General features: G+C 37.6%; 1 protein-coding gene across 18 annotated transcripts in view; it reads left to right on the forward strand.

The window, feature by feature from the left end:
* Positions 1-25,363, forward strand: part of Mbnl1 (muscleblind like splicing regulator 1) — a 164,418-nt gene that overhangs the window by 118,921 nt on the left and 20,134 nt on the right. For 14 of the 18 annotated variants that reach the window (XM_051177026.1, XM_051177011.1, XM_051177010.1 and 11 more), the window contains 3 exons: positions 13,852-14,022; positions 14,960-15,070; positions 22,769-22,969. In XM_051177026.1, the coding sequence (XP_051032983.1) occupies positions 13,954-14,022; positions 14,960-15,070; positions 22,769-22,969 (381 nt within the window). In that variant the 5' untranslated portion in view covers positions 13,852-13,953. The remainder of the gene's footprint in view (positions 1-13,851; positions 14,023-14,959; positions 15,071-22,768; positions 22,970-25,363) is intronic. The other 4 variants (XM_051177015.1, XM_051177018.1, XM_051177020.1 and 1 more) reach the window with 1 other exon arrangement.

The raw sequence follows: 25,363 nt of genomic DNA on the forward strand, positions 1-25,363 counted from the left end.
TAATATGCTGTGTTTCATCTTGACCTCATCTTCTCATCTTTTCCTTTTTCTTCCTTCTTTCTCTTCACTTCCAATTTTTTACTTTTCCCTCCCCTTTTGTGTTCCATTCCTTTACCTGATACCTTTTGTAGTAGGTCAGTAAATACAAGGGAAAAAATATTTCTCAAAAAGTTTGAGAATTATATATTTTACTGAGACATGTGGATGTGTGTTCAATAATTTTGCATCGTAGCTCATGAAATGAGGTAGAAGAAATGGTCGTTGTGCATTAAAAATGGTTTTAACTGAAACACCTGTAGAAATATATATATGCATATGATCATTTTCTAATTTATGTGTTGAGTGTTTTACTTGCATGTAAGTTCTCATTATATCCATGAGAAGCAAGTGTTAGACACTCTGGACCTGCAGTTATGGATTGTAGACAACCATGTGGATGCTGGGAACTGAACCAGGTCTTCTGCAAGTTGAACAAGTGCTATTAACTGCTGAGCCATTCCTGCCCCAGAATTATCTATTTTTACAACTCATGAAATGGAACATATTTTTAAGTGTATTAATATTGGGAAAACAAGATAAGGAAAAAAATGGCAGTATGAAGTGGGATGTCAGGCTAATACAGAGTGATAACAGCAAGGTGGTATTTTGAAACACAAAGTATGAGGATGTTATGTAGGTAAATACATTTTTAATTTGAAAGTTTCATTACAATTTAAAAAAATCTTTAACAAAAAAGTGGGATAAGTAAATTCCAATTTGAGATACTCTTTCTCAGTTATTGAGGAGACTGTTTTAAAGATGAATAATAGAGTTGTTGATGATTTGCACACTTTAACTTAAACCTATTTTAAGGCATTTTTTGGTACTGTTTTATATTTTTTAAAAATTTATATTACAAACAATCTTGTTTTACAAGTCAATTCCAGTTCCCTCCACTTCTGCCCCCCCCAACCCTCTATCTCATCCCCTTTCTACTCCAGAGGGGGTGAGGACTTCCATGGGGGAATCTTTAAACTCTGTCATATCCTTTGGAGCAGGGCGTAGGCCCTCTCCCATGTGTCTAGACTGAGGGAGTATCCCTCTATGTGGAATGGGCTCCCAAAGTCCATTCGTATACTAGGGATAAATGCTGATCCACTACCAGAGGCCCCATAGAAGGTCCAGTCCTTTTAACTAATACCCACATTCAGGGGGTCTGGTTGGGTCCTATGCTGGTTTCCCAGCATCAGTTTGGGGTCCATGAGCTCTTAGTTATACTTTCCCTGAAATAGCCTGTTGACTTTCATATTGTATGTGTTTGCTCTGGGTATTACTTTCACCAGTTTACCATATGGGAAGGAAAACTTAACCTAGCTTCCCCACAAGGAAGCTTGGTTTATTAGAACTCTTGCTTGGTCCACTGTTTATTTTTAAAAAATAAATAAACAAACAAATTGAAAACAGTAGCTCCAACCATGGTTTAGACAGTGTTCCTTACAAATGAAAAATCATCACTTTTAAAAATGAAATCTGAAATCTCTGATGAGCCTGCAGCTTATCTTATTGTACTCGATTATTTTTTGTTTGTTTTTTTTTTTGTTGTTGTTGTTATTTTTTTTTTTTTTGAACAACTGTGGAAAGTGAAGGAAGAGCCATGGCTCACACACTCACTGACTCACTGAGTCTGGTACAGTGGACAAATGAGCATGTGAACCTGGTAAATGTTCACTGCTGAAATATACCTAGGCTCTGCTACAGTTGGAAGAACTCTTTTTTTTTTATATATAATTTTTTTATTTAATTTTATATAACAAAGTCCAATTAAATGAAAACAAACATTTATACACAATATTTGGGAATTTGGGCGTCGTTCTTTCCAAACTACTTCCTGCTGGTAAGGGGCGCTGTCTTGGGGGATTCGAAGAAGATTCAGATATCCTAGCTGTAGTCTGTAGGGCTGTTTTGCAGTTGGAAGAACTCTTAACAAAGAATTAAAACTTCTTGGAAGAGGTGACACATAGCCAGGGTCTTTAGCTGTACTAACAATCCAGCCTAGAAATGGCATGGTTGGGAGGGTGTAGAACAATTTATATCTGGGGATACAAAGATTCAAACATATCTTGTGCAAGGGCTTAAATGTGTTTAGTGTGGCCTATAGACAGGATGTGTGCACGTGCTCTGCTTCTGGCCATAAATACATGGAGTTTTCTAAATAATATGATGGTTAATATACTCATAATATTTTAAAGAAATGCAAATAATTTAGTGTGGGAATGTATGTCTTCGTTTCCTATCTATATAATAGTGAAAAAGTGTTTTACCTGAAAATAAGTAGTAAAGACTAACGATTCTTCAAATAGTGCACCTGTGTCCTTTGGTGCACTATCTGATGACCTTAATATAGACAGCACCTCCTAATAGCACCTTGTCATGAGCTTGTGGGATAGATAACTGTTGGAACCTTATTTCCTCATTTGTAATAAATTAATAAGTATTTCAGAGAATCGTCATAAACAGTAGGTCTCGTGAGAATAATGAGACACTATAGTTTTGAACATGATAACTATAGTTATCTCGAAATGAAAATTAAAACAGTCTTCTACCCATTTGTCTTCCATGGAGTAGTTACTCAGTGGGAGGAAAACAAACAAACAAATAAAATATAAGCAATGGAACACTTGATTTTTGGCACAGAAACTAAAATTATACAATGGAGAGAGGAAAATTCTTCAACAAATGGTGCTGGCTTAACTGGATGCTGTTGTGTGGAAGACTGCAGATAGATCCATGTCTATCGCCATAACCTCAACATAAATCCAGCCACACTGAACCTCTTAGAAGAGAAAGTGGAAGGTACCCTTGAGTAAATTGGTACAGGAGACCACTTCCTGAACAAAACAGCAGTAGCACAGACACTGAGATGGACAATAAACAAATGGGATCTCCTGAAACTGAGACGCTTCTTACAGCAAAAGACATAGTCAACAAGACAAAACTGCAGCCATCAGAGTGGGGAAAGATCTTCACCAACCCCACATCTGACAGAGGGCTGATTTCCAAAATATACAAAGGACTCAAAAAGCTAGTCACCAAAACACCAAATAATCCAATTAAAAAGTGGGGACTTAATAGAGAATTCTCAATAAAGGATTCCAAATTGGCTGAATCTACATTTCTTATGCCTTGTTCCCAGACTCTATAGACAGCTGACTCTGAAAGTAAACATTTAGTTTTGATAAGCAACTCAACTTACAATATTTTGTTATAGTCCAAAGAGACTAAATACTATGATATAAGATTAAAAGGTATTAAAATACAGCAAGCTTCATTAACAAGACCTTTCTGAAACACAGCCAGGGACTCAATAACTTTAGACTGTCATGTTCAGCATAGGCTATGGATATGAACTATGAGGCTTAATAAGCCCCCTTCTGGAAAGCACTCACCAGGGGAAGAAGGAGGGTAAACAACACACGATGAAGAGACAGTATTGATCTGATCAAAGGGATATTAAAAACAATTCTTTCTATTAAGTCCACCTGCTTCAGTGAGAGGTAGGATGTAGGAATGGCTGACATGCTACTCAGGGCATGCTACCCAGTACACAGCACATCAGCTTGAATATTGTTGGTAACTAGGAGAAAAGCATGACATGACATCTATATGCACCTTTTCTCTTAATGTTCACATTTTGGCTTATTATAACGACAGTGTTGCCATGTCTGAACTCCTGCCAGGCCCATAGCGCCATCTGTACCATCTTGTCACTTGCAACGTGCTCATCAGCTCCAGGTTGCTGCCATTTAGAGCAGAGCCTTGGGATGACTAAGCTTTTTCAGGATCCCATGCTGGCAGGATGATTTCACTTTCAATATCATCCATACTGGTTTTCTAAATTTCTGTGCTTTGTTCTCAGTTTTATTATATGTTGGCATGGATCCAGTCTCCCCAAACACCAAAGATATGAAATGTGTTCTTGTACTGTTTTCTTCCTGGAGATGAACTTGAGGGGATGTTTGTTGAGTGTAACTTTGGATATTTGAGGGGCTTCCAGGCAGCCCACAGGAGACTTGGGGGTGAGGAAGCTGCAAAGAGTAGGAGACAGGTTCACATAACTTGTGTTGTAAGAATACTGCTTCTGCTTCCAGATCTCTTCCACCCTGATTACTTTATGCTACTGCAGCCAGTACCCAATAGAGCCATGTTCTGAGCTCATGAAACAGTTTTCCGTGCCCTCACTGTAGCCTCAAGTCCGAGACAGGTGATAGCCATGCACGATTGCAGTAGGTCATCCTGGGGAAGGGAGGAGGGGTGTGTTTTCCCCTTAGGAACAGAAGACCCAATGTCTTTGAGCATGTTTTGCCCAGGCACAAAGTTGGTCTGTCAGAAAGAGACACTCATGAGCCAGTGCTGAACACTCTTGTCACCTCACCTCACCTTTTCTTCCTTCTCTGACACTGTCATTTGCACAGAGCAGTGCAAACGCTTAACCCACTTAATGCTGGACTTGAGCAGCGTTCCTGAATGCAGAAGGTGTCAGTATATTTTCAATTAGCGAATCATACAGGCTTATGGACCACCACTGGAATATGGGGGCAGGGATCTCTTATTTGGCAAAGTTAATGATGTGTGTCAAGCCTGAAGAGGAGTGTGGGGAAGTACTTTTTAGTAAAGAAGCTACTAAAAGTGTTTTATGCTTTAGTGTAAGAAATTGTTTAATCACAAGTTCTGTAGACTAGATATGTTATCACAGCTAGTAGATTTTGATGACTTATAAGGAAAATTGTCATGACTAAATGATGAGCATTACTTGAATATGCAAAAACAAGATTTACTCTCCTATATTTGTAAGTATACTATGATCTAGCAGGAGTAAACATATTTGTCAAATAAATGTAAGTGGACTTTATCAAAATGTTACCCCACTGATTTTCTTTAATTTCTTTTATGTCATGAATAAACTCACCATGATATATTTTTCTCTATGTGTTACACTGTGTGTGTGTATTTACACACACACACACACAAACACACACACACAGATATATATAACTTTTATGTAATTTCAGATGTGTACAAATCAAAGGAGTTCATGCAATGCATGGATAATTCACTCACCTATTGCCACTCCACATTTCTTGTTGAAATGGAGAGTGTCGAGTATTACTCTAACTCATTTAGTGGTTCTCCCCTGCACTCTACTTTAGTGCTGTGGGAGGGCAAAGATGAGGTTTAGAAGCACACGTAATTTTTCCATTAAAGTTTAAGATACTGTGTGGATTAACTTCCAAAGTTAGTAGCTTACAACTTGGAACATTCTTTTTTTCCTTTGCAGAACTCAAAAAAGATTGAAACCTTCTTTTAGTTTTGACCTACTCTTGCTAGAACTGTTTGTGGTTTTATTATGAGGGGTCAGTGATTAGGTAGTCATAGTTGAAGATGAGCAAGGGTAATGTACCTGGTAGCAGTGTATATCCTAGCACAGTGGCTAGGAACACCAGCTCAGCAAATAGACTGGGGTGTACTGGGTTCAGTGAAATTTATAAGTGCAATCCACATATACAACCTATGCTTTAGCAAATGTAACAAAAGCTGTCAAGTAACTGTGATGTCGGAGCATTAAGTGGTCAACAACCGTAATATGCTTAGCATAGTGCTTAACACAGGAGCATCATGTAGCCTGTATTATCCCTTTATTGTAATAAGATCTGTCTTTTGGTTTTAAATCAAAGCTTCAAGGAGGGGAAAATATAAGATGGAGGTTTTGTTTATACATTGACCAGGAGCTAGCATGTATCTGCAAACAGCTGACTTAGTAAATTTTCTATGAGATGGATATGAGCAGTGCGTATGTATTTCACCTAACTTTACCTCCTTTTAGCTCTTCTATGTTACGATCCACCAAGTAATGGTGCAGGGATGGGTTGTGTACTGTTTGTGATGCACTTTCTGTTCTTCAACTAGAAAGCATGCCTTACAAACACACCACCAAAGATTATTATGTAAACATCACACTTTTAGATTATTAGCTAGTTTGATTGGAAACCCATAAAATGGCAGACATGTTTCAGCCATAGTTTAGAAGTCTGATAGTCACTATGCTGAAAAATAATTGAAACAATTGAAAAAATAATATAAATGCAATGATCTGGCATTTTCAGTTTTATGATGCTATAAAAAAGCAGCCAGCACATGTTGGACTGTTTAATGGTACTGGCACCTATCAAATGCCACGGGACTTCACAAGGTCGTAGAGATTCCACTTTGGTTAGGGCATGCAGACCAGGCCCATCTTGGGAGCCGTCAAAGACTGTGGACCCAGAAACATCAGTGGTGCTGGAAAAGCTTCCACAGCATTAGTGTCTATGGCACAGACTCCACAGGTATAAGAGAAAAGCAAACTGATTCTTCGTATTTGGTGTCATCAGAACTGGATTTCTGAGGATGACTGTGCAGATGTAACCTGCTGTCACAGTTGCCTGTTTATGTGATCTCTCACAAACAAAAGCTGCTGGAGGGAGACGTATTTTTGTCACAAGAATGTTTGATTTGCTGCCTTTTCACTTTCTCCCCCTACCCCTCAAGCACCCAACCCCAAGCTCATGCATTCAGAACACTGAGCAAAGGTATAGAGTTTCACTTCTGTCATTTCTAAGATGATTAATGCAGTTGTGCAATGAGAGCTCCTGAGCACTCTGGGAACGCCACAGTATCCCAGCGAGGTAGAGTGCTTTGATACTGCGTCAGCAAGGAGGGTATTTTGGGATATTGTAAATGTCACTATTGGTTTTAATATACCAGAATCTTCATCATCAAATGTTAGGAATGTTCTACAAAATAGTGCCTAGAACAGCTATCGAGTTCTGAAAGTGGCTCTTTAAATAGCTAAAAGTATTATCTAAATTTCCTATTTGTGACCCAGTTAGATGTTGATGAGGGGGGAGTTCGGTGCATAGTAAATGGAGCCAGGATTCCTTCAAGTAATGATAAATTATAAAGTCAACAGGCTGTGTGTTATTGTATATGTGTGTAATAAGAGCTTTGCATGGGACCAGAATACAGGGAAGCCTAAATTCCCAGTGCATTCAATTTCAGCTGGATACATATTTTGTATCTATGATAAACTAATTATAAAAAGTTGGGACATGATTTCTCACTAGCCTCTAGTAAATATGTTAGCTTTTAGATTTTCTTTATAGAAATGTGAAAGAAAAACAAACATTGAAACTCATTTATTCATACTTTAGAATGTTTTAAAATTTGCAGCTGTTAGTTGTTGACTAAATTAGAAGGAATAACTGGCTGACCACCTGCTCCTTTTCCTTTGAGTTTTTCAATACAAACTTAGTATATTTGAGGAAATTTCCAGGTTAACCTCTCCATTTAAAATGGTGAAATGTTTAAAGTACTTACAGCTTACTTTAGATTATCATCCATTTTTAATTATATATATCTGTCCATGCAGAATTAATAGACTGAAGTCTTAATCCCAGAGTATATTTGTAAGTTAAGTTTGTAAGGATTGAACTATGCTTAAATGAAGCCACAAGACTAGAACTCTGATCTAACAGAATGATGTTCTTATAAGAAGAAATGCCAAAGGACTTATAGTAGTAGTGTTTCTGTCTCCTTCCCTCTCCATCTCCCCCCCCTTCCTCATTTATTCCCTTCTTCTCTCTCTCTGACCTCTTTCCATTCACACTAAGGGAGGTAATATGGATTCAAAGACAAAGGTGCCCATGAAGAGAGTTCTGTTTGAAAACTGGATAGAATAAACCTTCACCTTGGATTTTTAGCTTCTAAAATTAATTTCTGTTTAAATAACCAAGACTGTGGTATTTTTTGTTATGGTATCCCTAGCTGACTAATAGAGCCTCCATTATATTTCACTAGGTACAAGTCAGTGGTTGTCTTTCAACTGGTAATCTTCCCAATGGAAGCCACTATTTGCCCCCAGCTGGTTATGATAGTGTTACAGGCATCTGGTGCAGCCCAAACCTCTTATAGTACTATATTTTGTACAACAACATTTTTATATGGCTGTAATTGGCAATAATGCTGAGTTTGAAAAACCTAAAGTATCTTTTTAAGGTGCAGGTACTCTTGCAGACCAATCTAAACCAACCATGGAAGCAAGTAAATTATAAAGAAATCCTCATTTATGAATTGCAGATCAGTCTGTTTCAGCTGCATTGATTTTTTTTTTTCTCTACACTTGTAAAATCCCATAAAATGATTCCTGGTGTTAATTGAATGCACATCTATCTTAAAGAAACAAATTAAAGAATTTACATATTGGTGTTGGAATGTTTGAACAAAATAAATTTTTCTTAAAGTAAATCATATGGACCATTGTAAATTTCCTGCCACTAAAGCTAGCACTTAAAATTATGATATATGTTAGGGGCTGGAGCAATAGCTCCACAGTTAAGAACATGCCTGTGCTTGAAGAGGGCCCAGGTTCAGGTCTTAGTACTCACATGATTATTCAGAATCATTTGTAATTCCAGTTTCTTGGCATCTGATGCTGTCTTTGGGTCTCTATGTCCCCAGGCACACACAGTGCACATGTATGCATGTAGGAAAACGAAAATAAAAATAAATATTAAACTTTTAATGTCACATAATATATTATGAGTAGCATAGAAGGATAGACAATGAGGTTGATTCATAAGAAAACATTTTCATGGGAGTGAGAAGTCATATGTCTTAGTGACCAGTGCCATTAATAATCTTATCTTGGGAAAATAGGTACCAGTGGTGGGGGGAATAAACCTGGTAAGAAGTTTCAGTAGGCAACTACTTGGTTTCACAATCAGATTTCTGGCCAAGATCTGTATTGTAAATATCTCCAAAAGTGCTTCAAAAGCATTGTGTTTCTCTGCTGTCACAGAGGAAATCCAGGTTTTGTATTAACCTTTGAAATAAATGGTTTTACTTTGAGAAGCCTTGCTAGAAATCCAATGTTGCTGGAAAAGACTTCTGAGGTAGCACCCCTATAATTTGTTCATTGCCTCACTATTCTAGAATCTACCCAGAAGTGATTGGCTAATTATATCCTACCAGTCCTTACTATTTGGCAGCATTGTAACATGTCTTTTTTAGACTCTAATTTCATAAACTGTAGTAATACTTACATTTCAGACTAATGAAAACAATCAAAATATCATTTTGACCTTTTTTCTTATATTATTAAATTTATCCACCTTCTAACTAAAGTGCTATTTAATTTTTAATCATTTAGCAGGTTTTTAAAAATAAATATTTAAAAATCTCTCAGGAACAGCATTCAAATTTTGTTCTGATTTCCTGCCTCTTGGTTCACTCACTTACATTCTTTCTGTCTTGTTGGTTCCCTGGCTCTCTCCATATTCTACATCTCTCTTCAATGCCTGTATCATGAAGCACACCCATAAACTTTGGAGTTTTCTGCATTTCCACACCCATACAATTGTTCTTACATGGGTTTTTACTGAGGTGTAAGGGTGAATGAACAATTGAAGCAGGTATTTGTTTTGAGAACTAAACCCTAAACTTAAACATAAATTTTCACTTCTTTTGGTCACAAAGTTGATGAATCTTAATGTCAGATCTCAGTCACCATTGTTGGTTTCATTCACTTGAATGGTGATCTGAAAATAAGACTGCACTGGAATTAACAGATGCAAAGCACAAAGCTCCCACAGGAACAAATGGAATAGAATGGAGTTTTCTTTGGTGGGTTATGATTAAGGAAGGGACAGCCTCTTCATTGTTGATGATTGGCACGCATTGTCACTGGGTTCGGTGCCTGTGTTATTTTTAGTACTTTTTAAGGATGCAGTGCGTAAGTGAACTATTTTGTTCTTATTTAAAAATTATAAAGAAAAAAAGAGGACAATATTCATAGTTATTGATGGTCCAGTATGCCAGTTATCATATATAAAGCCAGCCTGAGCTCTTCTCAGCCTCCCTCATCACTGTGTTAGAGAGGCTATCTTGATTATTCTGACAAGAAGACATGGCCACATAGAGTTCACTGAATTCCATGAAGTAGCAAACCGAGTAACAAAGCCACTGCTTAAAGAAATCTGGGTACAGTTACAACACAGGTGCAACTGCATGTGTCTGTGAAACTAAATACAAATATATTTATGGGCTGGGAGGTTGTTTCATTGGGCCTGCAGGGCCCAGCACTACAGGAGTTTTGATCCCCCAGCATTACAGGAAAAGCTGGACAAGTCTGTGCTTACCCTTAATCACAGTGCTGGGAGGGAGGAAAGGAGAATCCCTCAGCTGCCTGGCCAGACAGTTTAGTCAGTAGGTGTCCTCCAGATTCAGGGAAAGATACTGTCTCAATAGGTAAGGGAAAGGACAGTTAGTGTGAAGATATTGGGCACCTGAGTGATTATGTACACACACACACACACACACACACACACACACACATACCCACACACACCTGTTTCCATGTTTTTAAATCCTAGCAACCCAATTTAATGTGTACTAAGGTGACAGAGAATAGTAACTTTTACATATATCTACAGATGTGAGCTTTACATGCTATACAAATGGATTTTAGACTTATAGAGTGTATTGTCTTTTTCTACATTTTAGAGTGCCAAATATACATGCAATGAATGTACATAAATCTGGCCTCCCCAATCACATTATATTGGTGTGTGTGTGTGTGTGTATTTAAAGATTAGTGATGAATTTAAATTTTTTGTCTGGTTTCTGAATAAAAGCTTTAGCCAACATAGCTCAAAATAAAGACTAGGTATTAAATTCAGTTTGTATTCCATACGTTCATTAGTACTAGAATGTACCATTCACTGTTTGACTTTACCTTAATTCTCAAAGGAAGTTATGCTGCCGTTTTAGTTGTCTTTTGTTTCTAGACTTTTACGTAATGTTCTGGCATGGGCAGTTTATTCTAAATTATTCTTCACCTTTTTATTTTGGGGGGCACAATCATTGAGTGGTGTAGTCAGCGCCAAACCTATTTTGAACCCTCTGAAAAGCAAAGTTTATAAAATATCTCTTGCATGGATTATTGTTACATTTTCTGTGCATATCAATGCAAATTCCTGTAACTTTGCACATGTCTTGCATAGTATTTTTTGTTGTTCCAGAACCACCTAAATGCTTTTTAAAAATGCACATCCTTGGACCCAACTTATGGTCACAGGCACTAGAAATACTCATGCTCCTATAAATTACCCCAGTAAACACATTGATTTGCCAACTTAAACTTTGGTGGAATCCTCTGTCTTGAATAAGTAGATGTCTGTTCCGGTCTCCCCAGGAAAAGTCACAGGACAGAGAGTATGAACAGGAATGACCTGTTTAAAACATACCCACAGCCTTTTGAAATTGAGGGACCAAGACAATAAAATTAAGCAACAGGTAAGAAATGTAGTCAAGCAATGCTTTTCACCTGGATTAGCTCTAGTAAGTGCAGAAAGGAAGCCATGTGTCAGAGATCTAAATTTCAAGATGGATGGACCAGCAAAATGGCTCAACTGGTACAGGTGCTTGCTGTTAATCCTGCCAACTTGAGTTTTGCTCAGAACCTATGTGATGGAAGGAGAGAAGGACTCCCACAAGTTGCTCTTTAGTCTCTATAATCAATCGTGCTGTGGCACATTATAAACAATATTTAATAAAGTTTGGAAGGATGCACTGATGTAGAATTTATAAGCAGCACATGAAATTCCTTTCCATTATGTCAGTCTGGGCTGTGTTCCTAGGTAGAGGAGCTTGGGGATGTGTGGTCAGTGAAGGCATTTGAAAAGAGCACCAAGGAAAACTGTTCTCTTAATGTTCATCTGGTTCAAGGCCAGGCTTTGTTGGTGCTTTTTTATGGGACCCAAGAAACTGACCAGTGCACTGACTGCAACAGAGTCATCTGGGTGGACACACCCTCCTTTCTACACTTCGATTCAGTTTTAATAAATAATTATGTGATAATAATAATAAGAGGAGGGGTGGGGATATTGAGAACCAGAAGTTCTTTGTGTACAATTTTGTGAACCTACCAAGAGTCATAACTAGCAGATAATGTAAAAATTCACCTCTTATCAGTGTTGTGCTCTTTTTTTCCTCTTATCTGTTAGATATTTAGTTAAGTTGGGTGGGGGTGATGGGTGATGTGTTTCTAAGCATGCTGTGCTGAACAAAGAGCTCAGGAATGAAAGAAATTAGTGCCTTTTACCCAGCAGATGACTGCATAAACTAGTGCCTGGGCATGGGATGTGTAAATTGAGGATATGACTTCTCCAAGGTATGGTTGAGGGGAAGATTTTTACTGTAGATAGGAGGGAGAGAACAGCCAGAGGCATCTGGAAGAGTCCAGAGCAGGAAGAGAAATTACTACTCTGAACATGGCCAGCAGACAGGACCTGTCCATAAGGGGCATGGGGAGTGAGAGAGGAAGACCAAGAGAGTGTGGGCAAAGGACCAAGAAAAGGGGGTAAGAAGAGAGGCTGAGAGAAAGACAAAAAAGAGACAAAAGGGCAAGGGCAAAGTGGGTGTGTGGCCAGAATGGCAGGGTTACTTAGGAATAAGAAGCTGGGGGAAGGGAAGCCCATGGGCTGGAGAAGTTTAGGATAGGGCCTGGAATCAGAAGAGCTGAGAAAAGCCACAGGTAGTTGTGCAATGAGAGAGCCTGGAGGCCAGCAGTCCTTTTAGTGTGCTAATAGCCACCACAGATGGCCATTTGTCCCTTCTGACACTGATAGGGACCTAGACTGCCTTCTTTAGTAGAAGGAAACAGGGGCCAGAATTGGGGGAAATGTAGATTCCTTTGGACCTGGGAATGACTAAGGAAGCTGTAGACTGCTCACAGTCCTAAACTCACAGTATAGAGACTTGTCCTAAAAAACCTTAAAGTGAGGGTATTGACTAACAAGTATGGGAGATTTTATCATAAGCATCAGTTTCCAGAGTTAATTTATGCAAAGTAAAATTAAACAAGAGTTTACACAGATTAAAAATAAGGGTAAAGAAGCTTTGGCTAGCTTAATCTTTGTGGTATCTTCCAAACAAACAAGCAGTTCTGATTAGATGAACTGCTGGAAAAGTTGTCAATGGCATATTATAGACTTTAATAAATGTTCTGATGATTCATCCCAGGATAATGTACACTTATAGTTATTAGGCTTTAGTGATTTATTTTTCTGCTTTTTTCCACTGTCAGTTCTTTGCAGGATGAGCATATCCAGTTCCGATTATTTTTATAGTCTGGGGTCATGGGACAGTATTATCTTTGAAAGGGTAAAGGCTCATTTCTCACTGGTATTTGATTATCTTTGAATCTCCATTGCTGTGGGGACATGGTAGTTTTCTTTTCAGCCATAAAATTCTTAATACATGGGGCTTGTAAAAACTCAGAAATTTTCATTTTATCTGTTATGGGGCTCATTTGGAGGCATTTCCTGAAGAAACAATGTTCTTTAAGTCCTCTAAGCTAATTTGTTTGAATTCAGTATACATAAAATAACTATAATAAACTTTCATGAGTCTCTGCATGTCTTCATGATATTAAGGAAGAAGACATTGTAGCCAGCATTCAAGGGTTTTTAGTTGATAGTCTATGCTTTAAACTTCATAATTATAGACTTTTAAAGTGGAACTAATAACAATGACATTATTACATTGATGGAACTTCCTTCAGCTTTTGAACTTCTCAAATGACTTAAATCCTCATTTTGATAATACATCTGTGATTGAATTCATTACTTTTTCTTAATGTGTAAGGGAAAAAAAGGTGTGAATGGTAAATTTTATGAAAAAAATTCATATATTTAGATGGCTTATTTGCATGTCATTTCAACAATTTACTAATTTTTATTCTATTTAACAATGGTGCCTGCTTCTTTTATCTTTCAGGGTCGTTGCTCCAGGGAGAACTGCAAATATCTTCATCCGCCCCCACACTTAAAAACGCAGTTGGAGATAAATGGACGAAATAACTTGATTCAGCAGAAGAACATGGCCATGTTGGCCCAGCAAATGCAGCTAGCCAATGCCATGATGCCTGGTGCCCCGATACAGCCCGTGGTGAGCACACTTTCAACCCCATCCCTGTCTGTGTGTCCAAGTGTTCCATGTCTGGTCTGAGGCAATGACTGTATGTGAACACAGGAAGCAGTGGTGATTGCCTGGTATTTTTACCCTGTGAAGCCAAAGGACTTCCGCAATTTACAGGCTAGCATTGCTTTTCCTACCTACCACTCTTTTCAAAATTAATCATTTAACTTGCAGGTGTTTCCTGGTATTTGTGAAAATAGTCATCAAAGTCAGTTTAGTTAAGATATCTTTTATATTACCTTTAAAGGCAATAATATATTTTTAAAAAACAAAAAAGGAAATGGATATATAAAAGTCTTTGATTTTGAGGCTATTTCTCTCTTACTTCCCACAGTGAAGAGAATCCCTGTAGTTTTCTTTCTCAAAAAGGAGACTTTGAGAAAAATTTAACTTGAAATTACTTTGTATTCACAAAGGCTAGGCAGTTTTTCACTGTGATGAGTCATAACCACAGGCTTGGAAGTCTTATCCAAAGAGAACTAATCGAAGACAGAACTCAAGAGCCTTTGAAAATAGCTAGATTTGATAAGCTATGAGTGATCATATTTGATATTTTCCTAGCTGTGTGCATGGGTAACTTGCTTATGAATATACATACCTATTTAAATATTTAGATTGTTGATGTGCATGTGGTAAACAACTTTAATAATCTTATTTATGCCATAGTTAATGTTTGTTTGAAACAGTGTTATGTTATTATACAGAAATCCTGAATTACGTGCTTATGAGATGAAATTTGTAGAGATCAGAATATGTCTGACAGTAATCTATCACTAACGTATCATTAACATATTATAAGGTCGTGAAAACAAGTTTTTCTATTTTGTTAATTGTAGCATGCGTGCTAACTGTTTTTTTCTAATACATTTTAACACCTGAACTCAATGTAATTATTATTCTCTCTTAGAACTTAATGCAACAATCATTCCAAAAAAGAGGGGGGGATTGCATTTCGAGGTGGGAGGGATCCCCATATTACACCGGCAGTGATACCAATTATCAGTACTGTACAGTCGAGGTGAGAGAAAATTACAATTAATCCTCTATCATTTTAATCTGATTTTATTTTATTACATTATTGGGGGCTCAGTTAAAATGTGACATCTTTATTTTATTCCATCTCCTAATTTTATATTGTTTATATGGTGTTAACATAAATACTTTCATTTGCTTAAAAATGTTTTGTATAATCATTCTTTCTTCCTGAAATGCAGGACAAAAAAATCTTTCTTGCACTTGGCCCTCATGTATGGTTTCAAAGATCTAGGGCAGTCTCTACTTTAATGATTAAGGTTGCTTCTCCTTGATATGAGGTCCTTTTTTCCACTTAAATTTTTAAATAATATTTGCTATTTTTCTGTACTATCTGACAGAAAGTGGGAAAGTGTAGGTCTGGGATGAAAGAGGGCACTCCTCACCATGGCCCTGAGATGCTCTTTGTGATGTCTTCAGCCAGCCATCTCCTGACCTTGTCCTATATTCATGGCTGATCCAAGGTCATATATATTTAGCCCTAGGACAAACTGCCAAAGAACTTTATTCTCTTTGAAATGCTAGTGACGTATATGTTTACATAGTCACTAAGTCATAGTTTTCTGAAAGTATCAGTACTTAGATTTCTGGCACTTTTGTTAGAAAATTTCCTACTTAGAAAAGTAATTATCTGCATTAGTTATGAGCACAGGCTCACATCATTATATTTCATTTTGCCCTCACATCATTATATTTGAATGAGAATTACCCTCTGCAAAGGTATTGTGAAACCATAGTTGAAAAGTCTCTGTTCATGATGATGGTTTTAAAATAAGTATTGAAATCATTTTGATTATTCAAACCTAAAGCATTTTTACGTTTTTTTTCTATAATAACGTGGAGAAGTCTTTAATCCAGGAAATTTGCCTTCAGAACCCCACCTGTGACCTTTTGATCCTCTTTGTTTTGATAAGGATAATGACACAGCAATAAATGGGATGGACATAACCGACTGCTTTCTGGGACTTTAATTTGGGCTACCTATAGAGAACACAACAGAGCTATATATAAACTGCCCTGTCACTAACACAGAGGAGGACAGTGGCTCTGAACACACATGGAAATGGTTGAAGATGGAGTAAAGTATGAACACACAGATCAGGCAGTAGTCATGTGAACGCAGAAATTCTGTGAGCAGAGATCTACAGCATCAGAGCATTGGATATCATAGCCTATGAGGAGAGACAATGATGACAGTGAAATAGATGACAACATTTTAGTTCTCATGGCTCAACCAACTAAGCCCCAAACTTTGTATGAGGAACAGGGAAGGCAGAAGAGATGTGGCAAAATGAAAAGGAACTTAGAAGCATCCAGTATTATGTCTCATATACAGAAGAGGTCCATAACTGACAGGCAGAAGTAGAAGGAAGGAAGGAAGGAGTTGCCCAGCCATCTGTCATCCATCCTGAAGATGGAAGGCCCCATAACTCAGAGACAGAGCACAAGCCAAAAATGGCCACTTCAAATGGGCAACAGTAGTCAGCAGTTGTCAGCCGAATGTCTCCAAGGCGGGCGAGGTGGGTGACTGTTAGTTTCACAATCACTGTACTACCACCCCATGACATGGTGTTGGTAACTTGGTTAATGTAAGAGTTTACAGGAGACTTTTTCTGCTTTTATTGTATTGCCATACATTATACCAACTAAATAACATTTTAGAGACAAATATAATAGTTTAAGAGGAGCTGTAGTCAGCCCTTTCATATATGACATTCTCACAACTTTCCTGTGAGGTAGGTAATAGTGTCTCAGGTGTAGAGATTAAAGCCCGGAGGTTCAGAGAGGTTGCCTACACCACTAGTCAGTTAATAAAGTCAATCCTTTAATCAAGCCTTGCTGGATGCAGAGTTCATGTGGCAAAAGCCTATAGTGAACACACTGTCTTGCTACCTTGATCTTTGGCCATTTAAGGTCTTTGATCTTCAACATGGAGATAAAATATTAAATACATTATCTCAAAAGTCTTTATAATGGTATAAATACCATTCCCATTTCACAGGACTAGTAAAAAAGGAGTTGGATGTAAGAAATGGGAATTACTTTGTATGTCTAATCCTTTGAAAGTTTACACAGTGAATTATACACTTTTTGTCATTAATTCTACTTGGCATTAGAATTCCTAATAAAAATATAAATCATCATTTTTATTCGCTTATCATGGATGATTCTTGAAGATACATGAAATTATAGCTCTTAGTTTCCAAAATTTAAAAACAAACACTGTGTTCTTTGATAAGTGCTAAGTCATGGCTGGGGCTTGTAATCTACTGAGAAATCGACAGACAGTCTAAGTGACCCTTAACCGCATCTTCTGCTGACAACCTGGAAGCATCTGGTATATGTCTTTAGGCCCCAGGATCATGTTCTTTAGAAACTATGTTCCCCCAGGCTCTCTGCATTGCAGAGAGACCTGTGTGATCAGTGGGTACCAAGAACTGAACATGAGCTCAGGAGTTCTGTTAATGATCCCTGGCCTACTTTACTTGGGACCTGGGTTAGCAGTAACTATCTAGAGTTTTAGGAGCAGTTGTTCCTCAGGTACACACCAGCATCTTCAGACACAGAGCCTGCATAGAGATCATCAGGCATCCGGAGAATCTAATGTGTGTGTGAACACTTCGGAGTTCTCCGGTTCAGTTCATGATCCAGGGACCTTGCTTCTCTTGACTCTGATTTTGCCACCCTTTCATACTCCCAGTTGTTTTTGGCAGTGGGGTGAAGAATGCTTTGAAGACGTCATTTGTCACACTTCCAGGAACACCTAGAAATGGCCAGTATTTTCAAATGCTTTATTGTCTTGGTTATCCACCTCATAACAGGAGATAAGGCCTATAGTATCTCTAGGAAAAAAAAAAAAGTGTTTCTATATCAGTCACATTGACTTGTTCATCTGTCCTGCCACACAACAGTGAGTCTGTGAATTCTCAAGCAGCCTGAGAACAGGACCTAAACTCTGAGAATAGACCTGTGTTTGTTTGAAGCCTTTTTACCGAGAGGCTCTCAATTGAGACTTCAATATTTCAGTGTTTGTTCCAGTAAAACTGGATCAAAGGCTACAGTAAAGCGGAGTAAAGCAAGCATCCCTTACTCCTCCTATTCACAAGCCAGCCTGGAAGTAGAGCTTATAACAGCCTTTGTTTTATTCAAGTCACATGCTGCATTCTTATACAATGACTTGAATGTGAACTTGTTAATAATTTCCATTAGATTTGAGTGCTGTCTGTATTCGAAACAGTTGCTCATCAAGACTAGTTCTGTCTCTGGTTACAAAATGGTGCTTACCTAGAAACAGTTCCCCACACTCAGGATGCCCTGGATTTATTTTAAAGGAGATTTTTTTCACTGCTTACAAGTTTGGCTGAAACATACACAGATACACATGCAAACATTCTCCTGAGCTCACACAGATGCACATACACACATTCTCCTGAGTATACACAGGTACACATGCACACATTCTCCTGAGCATAAACATGCACACATTCTCCTAAGTATACACAGCTACACATGCACACATTCTTCTAAGTATACCCAGATACATATGCACACATTCTCCTGAACATACACAGATACACATGCACACATTCTTCTGAGCATACACATGTACACATCCTTCTAAGCATACAGTGTGTAAAATTTCTATTCCATCAGTCTCAGAATAATAAATTTTGCATTATTATATATGACCCATTTTGTAAAAACAAATAAGCAACCCTGTGTTGTTTGAAGTGTTGCAGAATACTAATTATAATACTTACAAAATTATGTTTAATATAACATTTTTAAATTAAATTTTTACATAGTCATTATAATGTAACAACTGAACTCTGAGATAGAAAGGAATATATAATTAAATCTCTTTAGCATCTAGATATCTATGCTAGAAAATATGTATTTGCCACTTTCTCTGGCAAAGAAAAGCAGTTAACAAATCTGTAATGTATATGTTATTCTGTAATAACAGAGGTGTGTGCAGTGCCAGTTGCCAGGTGGATATGGAGTAACAGGAGCAGAGGAAACACAGGTGCCTTAGGGATAAATGCCACATTCAAGTGATGATGAGTTTTATGAGACAGGGGCTTGTGGTGTGCATCCACTGGGGAGTCTTAAAGAGGTAGAATTCTGTTCCTGAAGCATATGTAGGAGTTAGGTGGGCTGGGAGTAGTCAGTTTTGCCTGAAACCTATATTCATCTAAAGAGAACCAAAAAGGGACTTTGAATCTTGTGTCCTGTCTGAAAAGGAATCTATTTCTTTAAATGCCGTGGGACAGAATCACTTAGAAGCTTTGAAAAACTCTGCTGCGTAGATACCTTTCCTGGGAATTCAGACCAGGAGGAGTGACCTAGGCAATCACAGTTTAACAGTCTTCCAGGTAATTGTAATTTAAACTTGTTCATTATGTGAGAACTAGATTTCAAACCAGATTGGAATCAGACTCACATGTGTCCAATCCCAGGCCTTCCAGTCATTCATTTATAAATGATGGGCACGTGACATTTGTGATATTTTATTTAGAAAATAGACATAATGATATGTCTCAACCAAGTTACAATTCATCTATTCAATGCCTACTGTAGACCAGGCATTATTCTGTGTTGGAGGGAGAAAGAAGGGAACTAAAAGATATCTCCCTACTCTCCCAACCCCCCCAATAAAGTTCAAAGGAAGAAAAGCCTTATATTAGAAAATTCAATATAACATCAATAAAGCACTCATCACAATAATGGCAAGCCAGATAGGGAATTACTAGTAATAATCATGTTTGTGTAGTTAACTAGGATGGTAATATGAAATTGAATAATGTATTCAGTTATAATGAAGCCTGATTACCTTAATGTAAGCAGAATGTCTCATTTAAAACAAAACAAGTGATAAATAAACAACTCCGCAATTAGTAAATGTGCAATTTGTTTGTCTCACTGGAAAATGTCCTGGAAAAAGGCAATCATAAACCAACCTCCTGTGCCTTCTTGGAACAAATGTATCTATAAGTCATTGTTACAAGGATATACTCAGTATCAATTATTCCAGTTACATAGTTCTACATTATCCAGTCAGTACTTTAAAGAAAATAAGGGCTAAGTCAAATGTCAGTATATCTGCTCCCATCTTTGAGATGTTATGAGCCTTCTGCAGGACAACTCTGGGAATGCAGGAGTGGCCATGGTCACAAGAGCAAAATTTCATAAGAGTTAGTGCATAACAGTAAACAACCTCCAGCACAAGGTGCTCATAATTTCTAACAGTTACATTTTATCCATACATTGGTTTTCATTGTATTTTATTTGATGAGATTTAAGGAGGCTGAGTTTTATTGGTCTACTGTCATTATTTTGTCAAGTCTGAATATATTTTTTCATCCAAATGACTTTATGAGTTCAACCTTTGCCTTAATTATTATAGTGTACAGTGACATAAACATTTCAGTAACTTTCTGAAGTAGGTACTAAATGGGCTTTCTGGGAACCCATTTTCATTCAAGCAACAGAATGCAGAGAAGAAGGATGTTAACTAGTTCCCAATCTTTTAGAAATCTGCTACATTTCTAATAATTCCTCTGGTTACAGCACTGGTCTGAATGTGTTTCCATGCACTATATCTGACTGTGTACAACAGAATACAGACTTGACTAGAATATTCTTGGACAGAAGTTGAAGTGTAATGTACAATCACTATGCAGGCCTGCTCCTACCATCGTTTTACCCTGGCCTCCAGTACACAGGGAGGCATCCTGCAGTCAGCTACTTTTCAAGGAACTGCTCAGAGACAGATGCCCCTGCGCCCACTTTTAGATATGGATGTTGGTTGTTAATAGTGTAACACATAAACAATTTACTTTCATTTGAGGGTAGCTGCTTTGGAATTGGATAGGCTGGTGGGGTTGAAAGTGAACATCTTATTTTAGGCTATTTCATTTTTGAAGAGCCTAAGACCTGTCAAAGTAGCTATGCTTGGTATTCAAAACCACATGCTTGGAGGACTAGGTATTTTAGCTTGAAACTATCAGTATGAGCTATGCTGTGTTATAAATTCTTCCCAGTGAATCAAAGTACATATTAAGTATTCTATTTTTCATATTCTTTCTAGCACAATTGTATATGCAATGCAGAGCTGTCATGTAGGATGCATGCTCAGCCTTAATGCAGGAGATTTTGGGGACCTAACACTTGCTTATAAAAGAATGTCATTTATATTTAATAGCATTCCTGGCTTTTCTCCACTAAATGCAGTAGTATCACCCAGTGTGACAAAAGTATGCAGATATTGCCACATGTCTCCAGGGCGGTAGAATCACCCAGATGAGAACCACTACTTTGCAGAGAAGGGTCTGAGCGAACACCACTTTGTTCCTGTGCATGCATGATGTCATAGAAAGATTATGGAAATGATTTTTTATTTTGTAATTTATTTACTTTCATGTTATAGTAGTAACTTATGTAATGTATATCTTATATAAAGCTTTTTTTTGCAAAGCTTTCTTGAGTCTTTTTTATACTCTGGCATCTTCTAACTTATTATCAGAGAGAGGAATTGGCAGCAGTTTAATATACCTTATCATAAAACTGTTCTATGGATCTATTTTTTGATTTCTTACCACCACAAACAGAAACTAAAATGTTAAAATTTGCTTTTAAGTGCATGTATCATTTTTTTCATAAGAGAGAACAAAAGACTTACAAACATACATACATACATGAGATAGGGGAGATAGAATAGTTTTTACACAAAGCATTACATTTTTAAACTTAAATTTTTTTAAAAAATCTATAGTCAGTACAATTACAAATTGTGTTTTGTTGCTCTGAACAAACTGCTAAAGTGGATTTCAGCAGACTATTCAAGATCAGATCTATTCTGTAGCATTCAGATTTGCACATCAAAATTAACATAAGTCTTCATCTATGGAAGGTTTTCCATCATGAACCGTGTCTGCTGAAAGTCCATCCTATGCTGCCAGGTGTAGCATTTGTGTAATTCTGTGGCATTTCATAGGAAGGCTTCTGTTTCACATTCCAGACATTTCTCTTTCTAGTGATGCTTATTCCGTTGCTGAATGCCTTCTGAGTTTATGATGGGCTCATGGAACACTGGCCATTTCTCCTAAGAAACCCACATCAAGTGACTAGGCCAAATGCTATCTCCTCTACACTCAAAAGACAGTGTATTCTTTGCCTCTCACAGACCACAAGATTTGCTAACTGTGAACTGACTGGGGGCCTCCATGATCCCCTAGGGCTTCTGTGCCTGCTCCAGATGATAGGGCCCTTGCATCTTGTTAACACTGGTGAACAGACCTTTCCAGTCAGTGTATCTGACACAGCAGTTACAAAGCATATGTCTTAGACAAGTTTCTAGGAATGAGTTAGGACAAAGGTGGAGACTGGGTGATCACTAATAAGTGTCTGCACAGAGATATGCAGACAAAACCCCAAATATTTTAGAGGCAAAGCTTGTGAAACCCTCTGGAGGTTTGCCTGCTAGATTTGAGGAAAAACAGTGACCTAGTGAATGTCTCTTTACTAAACCATTTAGGCTAAATTAAAAACAGAATTGAATCGAAGTGAAGGAAGGAAGAATGAATCACACAGAGATGATGAATAAATGATAGTTGTGTAAAGTAGGGTATCAACTTGGAATTGAGGCCTGCAATTAAATTTTGCTTTCTGTTTTAATTTTCAGCCAATGTTTTCAGTTGCACCAAGCTTAGCTACCAATGCATCAGCAGCCTTTAACCCCTACCTGGGGCCCGTTTCCCCAAGCCTGGTTCCAGCAGAAATCTTGCCTACTGCACCAATGTTGGTTACAGGGAATCCTGGAGTTCCAGTGCCAGCTGCTGCTGCAGCGGCTGCACAGAAGTTAATGCGAACAGACAGACTTGAGGTAAGACCAAGATTTGGATCTTCATAGTTTACTTTATAATTCTTCAAGTGTTTATGGCCAGAAAGACCTTCAAAACTGAAAAGAATGATTTTTTGTTGTTGTTTCTGTTTTTGTTTTTAGTTTTTGTTTTTAGTTTTTGTTTTTAGTTTTTGTAACATTTTGTTAGAATAAAGTTATACAATTTTGATTAATGCAATGGTTATAAATGCTACAATGTCCATGTTTAGGCTTCTAGGTGAAGGCTTGGGACTGGGATCCAAGTACCTGTTACTTTACTATGCTTCAGTTTCCTTGAAATCTGTCACATGATGCTAATAATGCACACATCTCAAACAATTAAAAAAAAAAGAGGTTTGGCACAGAACAGTTGCCTCTTGAATGTTTATTTATTGTGGTATTGTAGCAATCAAAAATAACAAATGATTGATGCCCTAAGGATCTCATAGACATGGAACACATTGGCTACTGCACATGAACCATTCTGGAACTCACTGCAGATGTTCTCATAAGCTCTGGAGTACATCCATTGAGTCAGTGAGGCAGTTTTATGAGATGTGCCCTTATAAAAGCATGTTATAGTGTAGAACATCACTTGACTGTCATAGTCATGGGATGGACGATGAACAGATGCTCAGGCTCTGCTGTTGCTGGCTAAAAAAGTAATACATCCTAATTTGAGATTATTATTCAGAATTTCAGCATGGCATGAATTAGCAGACATGGTAAATAGTCTTTGTAGGAAAATGGCCTCTGAGTAAAGGCACAGACCTGCATCAAACAGCCTTCCCTGCCCGTCTGCTTAGGGAGGACTCTGGGCCAAGAAGTCCTATGTGGACTAATTAAGGAGAAAGCAGCAAAGTAGGGTGGTATGTGAAGGCAGTTGTGTCTAATAACTTATCAAGTTATCAAATAAGTGCTAATACCTTATTTATTCATTAAATTTTATTGAATATATTAGAAAGGCTATCAAATTGCAGCCTTTTTTTTGTCAGTATGTCCTCCCAGACACCTAGGCGTAACCTGAAAGGACAACAATCATTACTACTGTTTTCTAGGGAAATTGGGGTAGGATGATGTGATGTATCCATCCCTGCCATAGAGATACACTCTGTTTTTGGCTTCTCATTACACAAGTATAGTAGTTCTTTAGCGAATGTTGTCTGCAAGTGACATAGGACAGCATTTGGATCCATTTTATTCCCCAGGTCTTCATAAAGAAAACTTTGGATTCTTTTTTGGTTTTTTGAGACAGGGTTTCTCTCTGTGGTTTTGGAGGCTGTCCTGGAACTAGCTCTTATAGACCAGGCTGGTCTCGAACTCACAGAGATCCATCTGCCTCTGCCTCCCAAGTGTTGTGATAAAACCCAACTAAAGTTTGGATTCTTAATGCATGATTGTTGATTGACGAATGGGACTCAAATCATGTGAGGGGAATATCATTATATTAATTATTAATAGGTAGTAATATCCAAAACACTGAAAGAATAGTCAAAACAAAAACAAAAACAAACAAAAAAAACTGAGATACATTGTGAAAACTCAAAACTCTGTTTATTCCCTTAAAGTTTTAGGTGGTTTTTCTATAATTGTACTTTGTGATTTTGTTTTTCTTTCCATGAAGAGCTACCTATGAGTTTTGTCATTTGGCTTTGGTACTGCTAGAACATTCTCTCCTCCTGCCCCCTGCATTATGTGTATTACTGACAGCAGTGGGCACACCTGTTAACGAGTAGGTTTTTCCTGCCGCTGGTCCCACCGTCACGACAACCCCAATTAGCACATAGAGACTCTATTGATATAATGCTGTTGGCCAGGTACTAGTTTCTTATCAGCTAGCTCTGTCTTAATTATTAACCCATTTCTATTAATCTAAGTATTTCCATGTGGTCTTATCTTCCCGGAGAGAGAGGCCGGCGTTCTGCTCTCTCTGTCTTCCATCTTGACTCTTTCCTACTCCTTCCTCTTTCCTCCTTGTCTCTTTGTCTCCTCGTTTCCTAGTATTTCCTTTGCAGAAGTGTTTGTAATATGGAAACAATGGAAATAACCTATAGATCCACTTAAGAGTCACCTATACTATGTGCAGAGTTTGATATCTGAGGTGCAATCAGAAAGGATGACTTGGACCTCATATAGAAAAATGAAAATGTTGATATGATTAACAAAGTAGTAGCTAAACCATGATTTTAGTCATGCAAAAAAAAAAAAAGTGTGCAAAGAGAAAACTGCACACAAGCAAAATGGAGTCAGAATATTGCTTCAATTTTTGTATTTAATTTAGTCTTCTCAGCTACAAATTTGCTCATAAATTTTGTAAATTCTTATCTTGTTTTGAATCATGAGATTAAATATGTTGAAAATTTTGTCAGTTTTAATTTATCAATGTAAACCTCATCT

The sequence above is a fragment of the Phodopus roborovskii genome, unplaced genomic scaffold (assembly GCF_943737965.1).
Source record: "Phodopus roborovskii unplaced genomic scaffold, PHOROB, whole genome shotgun sequence".
In the NCBI taxonomy this organism is placed as follows: domain Eukaryota; kingdom Metazoa; phylum Chordata; class Mammalia; order Rodentia; family Cricetidae; genus Phodopus; species Phodopus roborovskii.